The 17,219-nt window shown below is 41.6% G+C and overlaps 2 protein-coding genes across 2 annotated transcripts in view; one reads left to right on the top strand and one right to left on the bottom strand.

Annotated features, from left to right (window-relative positions):
- Positions 1-248: 248 nt before the first annotated feature.
- On the bottom strand, positions 249-5,595 carry heyl (hes related family bHLH transcription factor with YRPW motif like). The gene is made up of 5 exons (XM_079878336.1): positions 5,068-5,595; positions 3,098-3,164; positions 2,705-2,788; positions 2,538-2,619; positions 249-1,361 (listed from the first exon to the last, which is right to left on the bottom strand). The coding sequence occupies exons 1-5, from the start codon at positions 5,145-5,147 to the stop codon at positions 751-753; spliced, it is 924 nt and encodes a 307-aa protein (XP_079734462.1). The 5' UTR covers positions 5,148-5,595; the 3' UTR covers positions 249-750.
- Positions 1,182-17,219, top strand: part of gmpr (guanosine monophosphate reductase) — a 46,575-nt gene continuing 30,537 nt past the window's right edge. Inside the window, exon 1 of the mRNA XM_079878335.1 lies at positions 1,182-1,186. The gene's annotated coding sequence lies outside the window, so the exon portion shown is untranslated. The remainder of the gene's footprint in view (positions 1,187-17,219) is intronic.

Raw genomic sequence — 17,219 nt, forward strand, 5'->3', positions numbered from 1 at the left:
TCGGTAACCAGACAGTTGATGGCCCATCAACTGTTTGGTTACCAACATTCTTCAAAGTATCTTCCTTTGTGTTCAGCAGAAGAATGAAATACATACAGGTTTGAAACAACTTGAGGGTGAGTAAATGATGACAGAATTTTAATTTTCAAGTAAACTATTCCTTTAATGATTTGCTCTAGTGCTGCCATCTTCTGGAAGCTCAATGTACTTGCACACACAATCAAGAGAAGAAGAGGAACGCTTTTTTTATAAGGCACATTTTTCTTTATGTAATTTCCTCAAGCATTTCCATCTCAAAAATATGATATATCATGTCAGAAACCATAGCAAATTAATGTATAAATGACAGAGTAAACAAATACACTAATATAAAAAAAGATAAAAGATCAGAGTTCTAGAAAATTCCAGTATCTGGATCTCAAAATCCAAGTTCAAAGCACCGAATTGCTTTGAGCATTTCAATTATCACATCTAGTCTCTCAGAGAGTTGCATTTACCTTTGATTTTGACTTGGATTATACAGTCCATTTAATTTCCCTCCTATTTGTCTCTGTAAACATAATCAGACTTTTTTTTCTTATTTCTAAATGTCATTTGAGTTGGAATAGTAGATGGTACTGAATAAACATTTTAATTTGAATTGTCCAATGCTTTGTAGTTCCTTTTAAAGGTGGTAAATAAGTTCAAATGACCAAGATTTATTTGTCCTTTCAGACTGTCATAAACTCCAAACTGCTCCGTAATGCTGATTCAGAACGCCCCGATTTCTGTGCCCCAGGCCTGTGCGGACTTACTGGAGGTGCGACCTGGGGCTGGAGACCCCAGAGGGGCAAAGGGTCTAAAGGAAATCTGGGGAGGGGAGGAGTTGGAGGAAGATGAGGAGGAGGATGGGATTGTGTGTCCGTCAGGTGAGTGCTGTTGAAGTCTGTGAGGATGGCCGGGGATAGAGGGCAGTCGACGCACCGGGGTCAGCGCTTGACTCATTATCGCCCCCTGGGTGCCCAAAGATCCCATTCGCAGGGCCGCTGTAGGGTAGCCGAGCATGGCGGCGGTGGCGGCATGGGGGGGCATATCCCGACGGGCGTTTGGGGGAAAGGGGGTAGATGTGACTGGAGACGAGGTGGCTGCTAGCTGAGGGAAGGAGGGCCAGGGCCAGGGAGGAAAAGGCAGAGCGGTGGAGCTCTGGAGGACAGGGTCCAGCTCACTGGCGCAGTGGCTGAGGTGGGACACCAGGCGCGCGCCGATGGGGTCTGAGGATTCAACCCCCTCCAGAGAGCTGAGGTATCTCACCACCTCCCCAACACACTCCCGAAAGCCCAAAGTCCTGTAGTCCACTGCCAGAGCACGAGCATCAAAGTAGCCTAGGAGAGAGAACACTTAAATGTTCTGTTTGAGAAATACATACAATAAAGCAGGAATTTTCAGACTTTTTGATGCCAAGGAGGACCCACAGTTATAATGATGGAGGAAACTCCTTCCTAAAATATCAAAGCAGCTATAAATGCTTTTCAAAAGTTTGTGGTCAGGAAAGGAATTTTTTACTTTTATTCAGCAAGGATGCATTAAATTGATCAAAAGTGAATGCAAGGACTTTTCAACATTGATAATAATCAGCAAATCAGTATATTAGAATGATTTCTGAAGGATCATGTGACACTGAAGTCTAGTTATATTGCTGAAAATTCAGCTTTGTAATAATAAATCACAATATTTGACAAACTTGTCTCACAATATTTTAGTGTTTACTGTATTTTGCACAAGACCATAAGAAACTTCTTTAAAAAAAACATTAGTGTATATTGTGAAAACAATATTTAACATGATATTACAAAAACAACATTTTGTTTCTTCAATTAAATAATTGTTTATGTTGTGACTATAATAAAACAGAACAAAAATATTAAAATAGTATCTGTAGAATAAGGCAGTTGTGATTAATCTTAATGATTTCTTTACAAAGCAGAAAAAAATTGACATTTTTCTTTCTTTCTGAAATTTCACAGGAACACCCTGGGGGTCCCTAAATCCCCCAAAAAGATATTTTGAAGAATATGGATAACCAAACAGGCCCAGGGCCTACTGACTTCCATAGTATACTATGGAAGTAAATCAATTGTTTGGTTATATTTTTGTGTTCAGCAGAAGAAAGAAATTCATACAGGTTTGGAACAACTTGAGGGTGAGTAAATGATGACAGAATTTTCATTTTTATCCCTTTAAGTTGAATAATTGAGGTTAGGGGCGTGTTCAAATCCATAACCCAAAGTATGAGCAATAGCAATATACTGTAATGAAAGCTTTTCTGAAATTTCGGTAGCACTTTATTTTACGGTCCCCATGTACATACTATGTACTTATTATAGTAATTGCAATAACTGGGTAATAACTAGGTACTAACTCTGAACCTACCCCTAAACCTAACCTTAACCCCTGTAGTTACCTTATATTACCCAGTACTTTATAGGTAAGCACACTGTAAGTACACGTACTGTGAAATAGAGTGCAACTGAAATTTCTTGCTCCATATCTTCTCTCACCTTTGCCGCCCATGGCATGAAGCAGTTTCAGATGATCCACTGTCATCTGAAGAATCTCAGCCTTCTCCAGTTTAGAGGAGCCCTGGTCAGAAGGGGAGAAGGTGCTGGTTTTTATTACAATTTTGTTGAGCCAAAAACTCAAAACTGAGCCAGTCTGATCGTCTTACCTGTTTCTCGAAGGCACTGGGTACGAGTCTCCTGAGCTCTGACAGACTGTGGTTGATCCTGTCCCTGCGCCTCTTCTCAATTATCTGAGGAATCCAGCGGAATCAATTTAATGTCAGAACGACGATTCGCAGTGGAAAGCATTTGCTAACTGAATTATTTTTGTGGCCGAGGCCTAGTCACAGCATTCTTAAGATCAGATTTTGGAAAAAATAACAAGTCAAAATAGGAAAACACAAATCAAAGTCAGACAAGAGGGCTCAAACTGTAAAAACGCACGTTGCTGCAGAGAGTCATATTGCAGGCATTTACAGAAGAGATCATATATGAATGATATATTTGGTCTGTTCTTGAACAAGCAGGGGAAAAACAGAGCTGGATTGACGTAAACTCACCCCTCTTCTCTTCTTGCGCGCCAGGATCTGTGAGGTACTGCCTGGAGACATGGACCCAGTGACAGGGCTGAGCAAGAGAAAGAGCGAGCGGGGAAGGGGACAGATTAAAGCTTTGATGTCAATGCATATTGTTGTCATTACTGTACTTAATACAACGCAGAAACGCTGTTGCACATCATCAAACCCAATCTAATTTGTCTTTGGGCACAGCTAGACACGGGAGCGCCGGGGTAAACAGAAAACAAGATTATTTTGGTTTAACGCGTTTTTGGACATTATTGTCAGATGGCAGATATGTTATGATTTTCGCGTCGTACGAAAGCATTTCTTTTTAAGCTCAAAAGACATGATGATTACATATCCGCAGGGCAGAATGAAAAAGTGGCTTTTGCATGCTCTTTGAGCACATCAGTACTCTGTATTATCCTTCAATGTGGATCTGGTTTGCATGGGCACTCTCTGCTCTGCCAGCAGAATGACACTGTTTGTTTTTGCTTTTACTTTCACGCATAACTATTATTTTTATATCACATTATTGTAACTCCTTTTAACATTAAGAGGCTTAACTCACAAACATTCCGTTTGTTTAGAGGGAAAGAGTCAGGGAAAGAAAATGAGTTACAGGAATAAACTCTTGAATAGACACTGTAGAGCTTTTGCATTCTGGATGAGAGTTTTCAAAGGCAATAAGATGAGAAACGATTGGTAGGGCGCAATTCAAAAGGACCAAATGGCAGCTGCGTGCGTCTTCTGTCTGCACTTGATTTGTGTCGCAGCTTTACTGAAATATCAAAAAAATGCAAACGGACTGAGAAGGAAAAAGCATGCTGAGCTTTATGCTTGTCAGTGGCACGGCAATAGAAAGATACACCTCTCAACAGTGTCAAATAAGATCTTAATGGGCCCCTATCAGCCGTCCTGCTTGACGGTGGCCCTATTTGTGATTTTGACAACGTGCACGTCCGCTCACATAAACTCCTGTGTCATTGCGCTCTGGTGACTTGGTGTGCGCTACAGTGTGTCAATGTCCATTTAAATTAGGGAGGGACAACAACAAGACGGTTTCTGTAGAATATTGGCTGTAATATTAGCAATTTGCTGTTTTCTCAAACGTTTGTTCGACGTGTCTTCACTGTCACCACATGCAGAATCCATCCTATTTTAAACATGTAAATAAGCAAACCTGGCTGAAAAACATAGATAGCACAATAAAAAAGAAATTGTGGTCACACTTTATTTTAAGGTGTCCTTGTTATAGTGCAATTACACAAATAAGTACTGAGTAATATTAATTACCAATAAGTACATATATAAACTTATATAAATTTAGGGTTAGAGTTTGGGGTAACATCTTATTTTAGTGTTCTTGTTGCACATGTTAGTTAATGTAGTAATAACTATAAATTATGCATAATTACATGCAACTAATCCTAACCCTATAGTAAGTACATGTAGTTAATTATTATTACACAGTACTTAAATGCGTAATTACATTGTAACACGGACACCTTAAAATAAAAAGTTTGGCTTAGTGTTAGTTGCTAGTAATTATGCATAATTTAATACTAGTATGGTAAACGCATGTAATGTGTAAAAGACACATTAAAATGGCCAAATTAGCAGAATTGCTTATGGCAAATGCCAACAAATTTAATAAATACATACAGCATTTGTATAGCTTGTTGTATGAATGTTAAACATTTCATATCTTGTTATAAACAGCAGAGTGCATGATAAACGCCCATGTATAGTCGAACATACACCTCTCAAAAAAACACCTTGCATTTTGACCATCAAAGCTGCAATTTTGGCACTGTAAAGAGATGTCGCTTGGAAATTTCGAATAAAACTTAAACTCATCATAAATATCACGTTTATACTTTCTGAGCTGCAGTGTGAGCTCTACATGTAGAGCGACTGACAGCTATATGTCATCGCCACTGAGCACATTATACACGCCAGGTCCTCACCAGTAGCTGTCCTCCTGTCCGACATCGATCAGTTCGTCTGTGTCCGAGTCCGGGGAGCTGTAGTCATGAGGTCTCTTCATCGCCACACCTCTATCCCTGCAAGGGGAGGTTGAATCGATGGAGCGATGGAGACGTGCGGTCCTGTCGAGATGATCTCAGATGATGGATTCCTCCTCTGTCCTTCAAATGCAACAGTAAGGAAAGCAGCCACCTTCTAATGCGAGCACGCCCCTCCCTGTTTCCCTTTTTTCCTCTCCACCTTCTTCTCCTCTATTTCTCCCTCTATTCTCCGTCCACAACACAAGCACGCTGCTTGGGAGTCTTATTAGACCTCTCTTGCTGACTAAGTCTGGTCCTTGTTTATGTGTAGCCGTGTTTTGACATATCTAGACCCCCTAAGCCAGAGAATGACAGTCCTCCTTCTTCTGTCTTTCACTTTTCCTGGCTTTTTTTTACCGCTCGGTCACCCTGGCTACACTCGTCTTCTTGCTCTCTGTTGCAACAGCACAAGTGACTGAACTTGGGCACTTTGGAAAAGTTGCCAGTTTTGGCTCCCTCTTCCTTACCCTCCCACACTCCCTCCCTCCCAGCCCCTCATCAGCCCTCCCTTCTTTCTCTCTCTCTCTGTCATTTCTCTCCTTTCAATTAGCCTCTTCTCTCCACTGTCTCATCTTGCTCTATCTTTACCCCCCCCCCCCTCCCCTCTGTCCCTCCCTCCTTTCTTCTGTCTCTGTTTCTCTCTGTCTCCTCTCTTCCACTCTTTTTAATTAGTTCGCCTCCCTCTCTCTCCCAGGACAATAGGAAGAACGCTGTGGGAATAGTGTCTTGGATTTCGACCCACATGCACACATACAGTGGCGCCAAAAAAGTATATGGGCACTTAAGCCACACTTAAAGCTCTATGGATGTCATAGTGTTAGATACAAATATCAAATCAAGTCTGCAAATAAATGATGTTAAAACTTTTCTAGACATTTTTGCAATTACTTTTACCTAACTGGTGTGGAAGTGATTTTTAGTGTATGTAGTTCACACAGGTGTTCTGAGTTTCACTAACATTTGACAACCAGAAATTGTCTCTAATGTTTCTTAATTCTTTTTTAACGTTTTGCTTGAAATGTGAGCTTCTGCTTTCTTTAATTTAAAATAGTTTTCTTTAAATTAAATAAAGAATACATCTGAATTTAAAGTACTTGGACACATTCTGTTTGATTTTGATTTTAGCATGTGTGTTTTATTCCTGTCATGTCAAAGCTGAATTTTCAGCATCATTACTTTAGTCTTCAGTGTCACATGATCCTTCAGAAATCATTCTAATATGCTGAGATTTGCTGCTCAAGAAACCTTTCTTATTATCATCAATGTTGAAAACATCTGTGCTGCTTTTAACTTTTTTTCCCAGGATTCTTTGATGCATAGAAAGTTCAAATAAACTGCATTTATTTGAAAAAGAAATCTTTTGCAACAGTATAAATACATTCACTTTGACTTTAGATCAATTTAATGCATCTTTGCTGAATAAAAGTGTCTTTCATAAAAGTTATTGATCTAAAACTTTCAAACAGTAGTGCATATATTGTTCACACGAACACTCAAACCTTCATTCTCAATGTGAGAAACTATGTGGTTACTCTGTGAAAATTCACTCTGTGCCTTTATACATCGACTAAAATCACTGCAACACCAGCTGGTTTCTGAAAGTGCTTTTTGAGTGTGGTTGTGTCCAAATACTTTTTGTATCCAAATACCATTGTATTCAGAATCTGTTTTTTTTTTGTAGCATCTACACAGCAGAGTTTGAGGCGGGATTATTTGTTCAATGTGTTAGGGAAGCTTTTGCTAGTGCTAGTGACAGATTTACCCACTTCACCTTTAAGAATCAACTTTCACTTCATTTTGATGGTCCCTTTAACACATTCTGTTGACTATAAGCAACATTGCACCTGTGTCTACTTAGAGTGTTAGTAGAGTATTAGCATAGGGTTAGGGTTAGAATAAGTTGACATGTATTTGCAAAGTTACTTATAGTCAGTAGAATGTCTGTTGTGGAGCATCAAAATAAAGATTTAGAAGATATTTAGCCGACAGTCTAATACTCTAATGAGAGTTAGTTGACAAAGTTACTTGCAGTCAACAGAATGTTCAAAAGGGAACATCAAAATAAAGCGTTACAGAATCAACTGTTAATAAACATATTACTTGACCACTAATCTTAGTCTCTGTGTTAGTTACGTCCCTGAGTCTGAGGGACAAAGCAGCTCTGATAGTGACCATGAACTGATGCCCTCTGGGGAGAGATGAAGAGAGGTTAAGAGAGGATTTAGCCACTGAGTGTCTGAACAGAGGATCTCCTCAAGGATGACAGCATCACGGTTTCTCATGTCAGACGCGCTGCATTTTCAAAAGAAACTTTTCACTTCACACTATATAGTGCTAAGCACGTACATGTTCACCCCCATCCACTATACCGTGGGAAACTGTATGGCGAGAGTAGCCATGGTAATTCGAATTACAAGCGCCTGGCAGGAGTTTGCTGTCAGGAACGGTACCTTACTGACCCAAGAGCCGCAGCAGCATGCCCTGCATCACACAATACCCGACCCACCCTCTGCCTTCCTGTTAGCCTGCTGCTTTGATTCCATGGGGCCGTATGCAATTATATAAGTTTCCTAGGGTGTATATGTTCGTGCCAGTGCAATTGTGTTGGACAGGCAGCCTCTCTGATGCAATTACATCTAGGTGCGGTGACCCCAAGACGAATAAAAAAAAAAACAGATACGCTGTTCAGAACGAAGACAAAACTGTGTTTCAACACTTATGGGTTATCAGATGTTAGTGGAACATTTTCATATGAACTATTCCAGGCGGTGTTGGGGAAGCTAATTAAAACTGCTTACAAGTTAATTACAATTCCAGTCGAGCTGTTGTTTTGAAAAAGTAGTAAGCTATAAGTAACAAACAAAAAGAAGCTAATGGTGCGTTCAAGTCATCTCGTATAGATCGTAATTACGAGTTGAACGCACTTGAACACCACCACAATGTCGTAAATACCTGTGGGGAGCTCGCGCCCCGATCTGTACGAGTTGGGGGGCGTGTCAGTGAGAAACATGGCGGAATCAATGGATGCAACGTCTGTAGTTGACGGTAAATTTTAACTGAGAGAAAAGGGATAGTAAAATATATATCACAATACTTACAGGTATTTAGCAGTGACATTGTAAGGCTTTTTCATTTATAACAAAGTAAGCTTTCTGCACAAAATATGATATCATTGTAATATAACAATTATATAATATATAATGATACAGTTTACATTGGCTTCATAAGTTAATTAAAAACATAAAAAGAAAAACACACCTGATGCGCATTCTTTGTTCTTCATTTTCTATAAGCAGGAGTTAACAAACCTTGCTGTATTTTCGTGTAATCCATTAAAAGAGACACCGCCATCTTGCTCCGACGAAACTGACTTGAACGCACCTAACGTCGTAAACACGACTTACCACCTCGTACGCACCATAACTACAATGATGTTACTGTACCTAAAGGCCATTGAGAAAAAAAAGTGTGCTTAATTGTATTGAACGTGCATTTGTAGTGTATTTCCAATCTTAAAAGTATATTTAAAAAAAAACATTTAAAATATAATATTAATCAAATAAAAGGCCACTTAAGTGTACCTGAAGAGAGTATCGTTTCTTTACTTCTTAACTCATGCAAGAACACTTTTGAAAAGTGCACGTTGATAGTGTCAGATTAAAAGTTTTACTCTCTGAAGTACATTCGAAATAATTGTAATAATCTTTTGTCGTGCTTTAAAGAAGTCCACTTACTCTGACCAACATGCTAAATCACACGTAAAGTGCATGATTGTAATTTTAACTGTAGTGTGTTATTGATTAAACATTACATTTAGCTCACATTTCAATATATATTTTTTGAAGTATATTACTTCTGGAATAAGTACTCTTTTAAATCATTCTAAAGTGTACTTTTTCACAAGGGGGTCAATATGTTTTTTCAAATATAAAATAAATAACTGTCCAATTATATAATTTTTGATTTATTCGGGAACCATAATTTTGCTGATACAAAAACAATGAGGGGTTTTGAATGAAAGAGCAATCTCAATTAGGTGACTTTCAAAAAGGTAAATTTATACCAAATACAGCCACAAAATAAAGACTAATTTTTTATTTTTTACATTTATCTCAATTTATTCATTTACACGTAAAACAGTTCAAGCAAACTGGACTTTTCAATGCTACACGACAAAGAGAACCATTGTGGATGAATTGATTCACTAGAATGAAGCTAACTTTTTTATATGAAAGAAATACCTAAACGAACAATGCTAGGAGACAAAGAGAACTGTTTAGGATGAATCAATTCACTTGAATAATTTGACAGAAGACTCTTAAGATGAGTACATTTCATTCATTTCTTAGCCCACACAATAAAACAGTAATGTAACTGCACTACACAGTAACTCTACTTTCACCCTGAAAAATGGTAGTAGCACTGTTAAGAAACTTGATTAAAATTACTTCATACATCCACTAAAAAAGAGTTGGTTGCCATTTGGTTTCATACTTTATTATGATTTCAAAAAAGCATGCTTTTTTAAGTGTCAATTAAGTGTCAAAATACTTTTTGGGGCCACTGTACATGCATGTGTGCGTCTGTCCATGAGTTTTCCCAGGGTGTGAGCCGTATAAAACGCATGTTCTTGTTCAAAAGTCTCTTCTCTCCTCCTTCTTTTAGAGATGGATGGTGCAGCAATTAGCAGAGAGCGGACGTGTGGCATTTGACCGTCGCGGGAGGCTTACGGTTTGGTGTGTGAGTCAAAATGAGTGTAAGAGATCCCTTTATCCCTCCATCCTCCCCCGACTCCATCTCCTTTCATTACCAATCCCTCTTTTATTCGGGTCTGGATCTCATTTCCAGAAAGCAAGAAGAAAGGAGCTTGAGAGAAAATCGGCCCTTTCGCCGTGTCTCTGCTGTTATTTTTGTTGTCCACCCGCTTCAAAGCCGAGCTTTCTTCTCGTTCTCCGTTCTGATTGTTTTTCTTTTTCAAGATTTTTCTGCATCCTTCGCTTCTCCCCCTTTCTCCTCCTCTTCCTCTTGGTTTTTTGATCTTTGTCATGGCACACTTCCTCCACTGATGACAAATTAAGGGGGGGGGAATCACAGTGGAAAATGGATGAGAGCAACAGGGGGAATTAAGTAAATAAATAAGTTGATCTGTAAAAATAGTTTGAAGGGGGAAAACTGAGAACAAGAGCCAGAGAACAAAGCGAACGCTGGTATTGAGCAAAGCGGCTTCTTACGCTCTTGGTTGGCCACTTCAGTGCTTTTGCAAAGCCCTCCCTCTTCACCACAACAAGAACAGCTCCACAATTGAAATTAACAAGCTCATATTTTTACGATTCTCTCATAGAAAGAAGAGCATGCACACACACACACACACACACACACACACACACACAACCGCCTGCTTTCCGTTTTTCACATACAGTCGAGTCGGAGTCACACGCACAAACACACACACACACACACGCAAGTTAATGTGCAACTTGCATATTAAATGTTACTGCCAAATGACAGCAGCCAAACTCACAAGCTCTTCCTCAAGCGGTAATCGTGTATTAATTCATGCTGACACACACACACCCACACGCCCACATGCTCTACCACATCTTGCACGACTTTTCTCCCTTTATGTGTAAATCTCAGCGGCTGACCCCAAAATCAGCCCGTGTTTTGATGTTCCTTTTCATTTGGCTCTCTGAGTGTTGGAGTGCTGAGGCCCCACTGCAAGTGCTGGCAAATCCCACAGGGACTTATCTCTCCTCCAGCCACGAGAGGAATGCCAGACACTGAGGCCTGCCCACTTTAAAGCCCACAAATGACACAGGTCGCATTGCATGAATCTGTGTATATTCATGGACATGTGTCCTCAAGAACAAATGCCCAGAATGCATGACACATGTCACAACTGATCGTGGTATTGAGGCGGAGCCTCTACGGTATGCTTGCAATCACATGAAAATTCGTTCATCTCTTTATAGATTTAAAGTTTTTATAACTATGTTTTCTAATTTTTTTTAATTATGTAGCCTACTTATTCTTTATATAAGTAAGGGATTATCCATGGCTGTGCATTATTTGCATATACGTTGAGGCAAAAAACCTCCGCATAATGCATTCAAATCATTTAATGCACTGCTAGTCATGGATTATCCCGCTTAACCATGGTCATTTGCCAGCACTGGCAAGTTAAAGCTGTTAATGATTTTTGCAGCACTAATTTTGACTGTGAGGGTCTCTCCGCTTTAAATCAGACATATACTATAATATATACATATAATACTGTAGATTTAATTAAAACAGTTTTTTGAATGAATTAGTCTTTCGAGAGAGAAAGATGTGTTTGTGTGAATTACCTGCTTCTGTGCAGCTTCTCTTTACTAGCAATGAAGCTGTGAGTTTAATTACTTCAAAAACAGCAATGTTACAACCTCCTTGCTGAGTAATATAACGTAGCAATTCAGTTGCGAAGTTATTTTATTAATAAAAGTCGCGGGGCAGCGCTGACAACAAGTTTCTGTGCTCCATGTTTCTGTGATTGAGCATCTCTATGGTCTATCTATGGTCTCTATGGTTCTGTTAAATACATTTCATTATCAGTTCGCTGGGTTGTTGCACATTTGTCATACGACACTTTGTATTTGTATTTGTCCTTTTCTCCTTTCTTTTAATTTAATATTTCTATTTTTATTTATAGCAATAGTTTTTGCAATTTTGTACTAATTTGTACTATGTTATTTTTTTTTATATTTGTAACATTTCTATTTTAGCTTTATTTTCATTTCTATTATAGCTTTATCAGTTTTATTTTTATTAAATCACTTTAACTTACACATTTTTAGCTGCCAAGGCAACATTTCTAATTTACATTTTTTTAAGTTTGAGGGTGTCACGGTTCATGAATTCACTGACTCTTTCTCGCGCTGTGTTTGTGTATATGTGTGTGTGTGTGTGGGCGTGGTTGCTGATCAGCCGCTGATTGTCATCAGCGCCAGCTGATTCTGATCAGCGATCTCTATTTAAGCTCCTGGTCTTTCGTCCTGTGTTTGTCAGATCGTTGTTTGGATTGTCCCCTATGCTGTGGGGTCTTCGTTGGTGTTTCCCGGTTCCCGTTGGTGTTCGTGTTGAGTTTCTGTCTGCCTGCCGTCGTCTAAGGATCTTGTCTCTTCTCATCTCACCACGGGTTCAGGTTGCATTCTGTCTGCCAGCCATCATCGGAGGATTCTGTCTCATCTCATCACTCAGCGGATTGTCGTGTTGCCCATCTGCCCCTTGCGCTGCCAGGGCTCATTGGACTGTGTGTTTTCTACCACCTTCTATGTGTTCATTCAATAAATCTGATTTCTTGCAGTTGCATCTTCTGTCTTCATTAAACGTCACAGAACGATCTGACCATCATGGATGCAGCAAGAACCCCAGATCTGGCCGAATTTCTGTCCAGAAGCGCTACATGGATGGACCAGCAGGAGGAGAATTTATCTCTCACTGGCCGCGCTGTACAAGCCTTGGTAGCGCAGGTGTCCGAGCTCATCCAGCGGATTCAAGAACTAGCGACTCCAACTGCGCCACCCACACCGCCAACTCCACCCACGCCCTCGCCGACCAACCATCCACATGAGCCAAGATTACCTGCTCCTGAGAGGTATAACGGTGAACCCCAGCATTTCTAACCAAGTGTTCCATGTTTTTTGCTCTGCAGCCCCTGACTTTTGCTTCTGAAGAAGCCAAAGTGGCTCTGGTTCTGACCCAACTGTCTGGACGTGCGGCTCTGTGGGGAACGGCGGTGTGGGAGAATAAGGATCCATGCTGTTCCTCGTTCCAGTCACTCTCGGCAGAGATGAAGAGGGTGTTCGATCGAGCGGTGGCTGGAAGAGAAGCTGCATGTCAACTAGCTGATCTTCGCCAGGGAAGCCAATCGGTCACCGACTACTCGATCGAGTTCCGCACCCTCGCCTGGAACGAGGAGGCGCAGTGGGATATTTTCCTGCATGGGCTGGCTGACCGTATCCAGGGGGAAATCTACGCCTTGGATCTCCCGAAGGATCTTAATGGACTCATCGAGCTGGCCCTGCGGGTGGATGCCCGACTGCAGCGGGTGGAGCAGCATTCCCGCAGGACCCTGGTTCCGGAGACCTTCACTACCCCTCGAGCCAGTGGTGGTGATACGGTCAGCCCAACCTTCGATCACGAGCCCATGCAGGTGGGTAGAGCTCGGCTCTCCCGGGAGGAGAGAGAAAGACGGAGATCCCAGGGGTTATGCCTTTACTGTGGAGGAACTGGCCATTTTATCAACACCTGCCCCGTAAAAGATCGCTCAGCAGTAAGCAGGAGGCTACTGTCGGGCGGGATCTCCACCAGCAAGACCTCCTCCACTCTCCTCCCGGTGAGACTGCAATGGGCAACCTGATCCTACAACTGTCATGCACTCCTGGATTCTGGGGCCGAGGGGAATTTCATGGACTTATCTTTGGCACGTAAGCTGCAAATCCCCATCATACCTCTCACAAACCCGATTTCTGTCAACGCACTCAACGGACAAGAACTGCCAGTCATTACATTCACTACTGATATTCTGACACTCATAACCTCCGGCAACCACACAGAAGAACTCTCATTTCTACTCCTTGACTCTCCTCATACTCCGGTGGTTCTCGGTCATCCCTGGCTTACCCAGCACAATCCCAGGATTGACTGGGGTCACAATTCTGTGTCTGCTTGGAGCACTAAGTGTTATGCGTCTTGTTAAGTGTCTGCCTGTTCTTCGGTGTCCAGTTCTGTTTTGCAGGAGGAGTCGGTGAATTTGTCTAACGTGCCCGCGGAGTACCTCGACCTGAAGGAAGTGTTCAGTAAGTCTCGGGCTGCTTCTCTTCCTCCGCATCGTCCCTATGACTGTGCTATAGATCTTATGCCAGGTACGTTTTCGCCGAAAGGCAAGTTATACTCTCTTTCAGGTCCGGAGAGGGAGGCCATGGAGAAATACATTTCTGATTCTCTAGCTTCTGAATTCATTCGTCCTTCCTCTTCTCCGGCGGGGGCGGGGTTCTTTTTTGTTGGTAAGAAGGACGGATCTCTGCGACCATGTATTGACTACCGAGGGTTGAACAACATCACGGTAAAGAATACCTATCCTTTGCTGTTGATGTCTTCAGCCTTCGAGCGGTTGCAGGGAGCCTCTGTATTCACAAAATTGGACTTACGCAATGCATATCATTTGGTTCGCATCAGGAAGGGGGATGAATGGAAAACCGCATTTAATACCCCCAGGGGCCATTTTGAATATTTGGTCATGCCCTTCGGGCTGTCCAACTCCCCAGCGGTTTTCCAGGCACTCGTCAATGACGTGCTGAGAGATATGGTTGACCAGTTCATATATGTTTACCTGGATGACATATTGATATTTTCTTCTTCTCTCCAGGAACACATTCAGCACGTCAGACGAGTGCTTCAGAGGTTGCTAGAGAATGGGCTTTTTGTCAAGGCGGAGAAATGCGCTTTTCATGCACAGTCTGTTCCTTTCTTAGGTTACATCATCTCATCTGAGGGAGTGCGCATGGACCCTGACAAGGTTAAGGCTGTGATGGATTGGCCAAGTCCAGATTCCCGTAAGGCCCTACAGAGGTTTTTGGGGTTTGCCAATTTCTATCGCCGTTTTATTCGCAACTTCAGCCAACTAGCCGCAGGGTGGAACGAGTCATATAGTCATATATGACTATATGACAAACGCGACAGCGACTACAAAAATCTTGATAAAAGAGAACTGTTATGGAGTGGTATTAAGCGCCATCTAATGTCAGGGAATGAATTTGCATGTTCACTCGGCTCATCGTCAGCGAAAATCGCTTGGGTGTGAACACAAAAAACGCGTTGAAAAACGCTGGCGAATAACGCGCGCCGATATTCGTCCCGGTGTGTACGGCCCTTTAGGCTACGTTCACACTGTCAGTCCAAAATCCGATTATTTGTGATTGAAATCTGATCTAAAATTATTGACGTCCACATTGTGTATTGCAACTTTTCAGATCCAATTTGTGTGTCCCATGCCACTCTTTTGTTTTCCAGAATATCGGCATTGGTTTCTATGGCAATGACGTTACGTTGGTAATGGTATATGCCAAAAACAACAACAACAACCGCAACATGGAGGGGTTTGCAATACAGATGTTATTTACAACATGACAATGTGTAGCCGCCGCGCTGGACTAGCTACTACGACTTATGAGGCATTGGCAGAAACGTAGGAGGCTGTTTCAGCGGCTTTATTCCGTGCTGTCGTCTCAAAACACGTCACCGTTATATTGTCATTTTCTGCTCGTCCGGCACAACACAACCTTGTGTCTGCAGCAACTTTCAGCATGTTTCCTATAACAGCGTCTGACATTTACATTTTACGTGGCGTGAGAAAGTAAACCATGCGAAATCCAATCAGAGCAGTCCGACTGAAATGGATTTCTAGAAATGCGTTTTGGATTTCAAGCCTCATATGAATGTAGCTCGAAACGGATTTGTAAAAAATGCATTTCATGTGATTTTTTGTCATTCACACTTGCTAAATCTGATCGGATTTCAATCGGATATGCACTGACAGTCTGACAGTCTGAACAAGGCTTAAGTGTGACCAAAGTTATGTAACTAACTATGCATGTATATGCTGCAAAAAAATGTAGTAGCAGTGGTCCCATCCAGTCAGTGAAAGGTCGTGTTACCATGATTTACACGTTCATGATGACAGAGCGACAGCCGGCGTCTCCTGCTATCAAAAGGCCTACGCTTTCAGGCAGCGAGTAAGGCGGCCTCCACCCTCCATCTCTGCCAGAGGAAGACAGCAACACTGTTTACTCACGCAGTCATGCCCGCCTCATCCGGCTCCCAAAAGATAAATAAGAAGGGCAAAAGCCAACAAGAGGAAGCAGAAAGGGCCCTTTGTGGCTAAGAGCGAGGTCCCTTTCAAGCTGTTTTCCCACAGCGCCGAGCCCCCGATAGCGGGCCTGACTGCGGTAACTCTCGCTGGTGCCGGTGCCCAGACGGGCCGGGTAGGCCTCACTAGGCCACAAGCAGCCATTGTCTGTCGCCACAGAAACCAGCGTCTTCATGTCAGACATGTTTTTCTGTTTGTTTTCTTTTTTTTGTCTTTAATGTGGCCAGGGGAATGTTTCCTCCCCTTCTCCCCCCAACCCATCCACATTTCTTTCCCTTTTTTTCTTCTCCCTCCAAATGTTGTCCTCCTCCCTCTCGTTCTTGCTTCATCTCTCTTTATTCCTCCAAAAGATTGTCATTTGTAAAGCTCTTGAGCGGTAGGCAGGCCCTATCTTTGTCATGGTGTTGTGGCCTGCCTCTCTCATTTTTTTTTTTTATCTTACTTTATGAGGTTTTGGCACAAGCTCATACTTTTTCTGACTTGAAAAAGGGGGGAAAAACACTCAAAAACAACAAAACCTATCCCTAAAGAATTCTGTCGTTCCCACGCTAAGCCAATTTTCTCCTCTAGATTAAACAAGCTCCAACAACAGAAGGAAAAGGAGAAAGTGGAGAAAAGAGAGAAGATCTGGTTATGATTCGAGACTCTAAACTAAGAGAGGATGCCCCACAGACATCGAATGAGAAAAACAAATCTGTAAAAAAAGAGAAGTGTTTCTATTTTTAAGAGTCTAAAGAATGTCACTGTGTGCCATGACTCAAAGGATTTGCAGCTCCATGGTAATCAGTTCATTCTGACTGAGATCGTCAACCACATCACACGAACTACGCCATCTTTTATGAGCTGGGCAAGAGGAGGGGAAGAAACGAAAGTCAGAATAATTTATTTTGTGCTCGTAGCCAGTGCCACAGCATTGTTTTGGCAATGTTACTCTAAATGCTCTTCGGTATTCGCTTGCAACCACTGTTTATGTTAAAATGGATGTTTTATGTAGCTGAAATATCTTCTTGGTTTTGTGTTTAAATTTTCAAGTAATTTACAACTCAGAGGTGAATTTTGCCAAACTTTTGCACACACAGTATTTGGAGCCCGATCTCATCCCAAGGCGTCATATACTGACGCTTTTGACATTTCGTCTACATCCAAT

The sequence above is a fragment of the Squalius cephalus genome, assembly GCF_949319135.1.
Source record: "Squalius cephalus genome assembly, chromosome: 8".
Lineage (NCBI taxonomy): Eukaryota > Metazoa > Chordata > Actinopteri > Cypriniformes > Leuciscidae > Squalius > Squalius cephalus.

Excerpts from the sequence above, each read along its gene's own strand:
- heyl (XM_079878336.1), bottom strand. The coding sequence starts at position 5,147 with ATGAAGAGACCTCATGACTACAGCTCCCCGGACTCGGACACAGACGAA. Across the intron at positions 3,165-5,067 it reads GGACAGGAGGACAGCTACTG|CCCTGTCACTGGGTCCATGT; the intron begins GTGAGGACCTGG and ends TCTCTTGCTCAG. Across the intron at positions 1,362-2,537 it reads TCATGCCATGGGCGGCAAAG|GCTACTTTGATGCTCGTGCT; the intron begins GTGAGAGAAGAT and ends TCTCTCTCCTAG.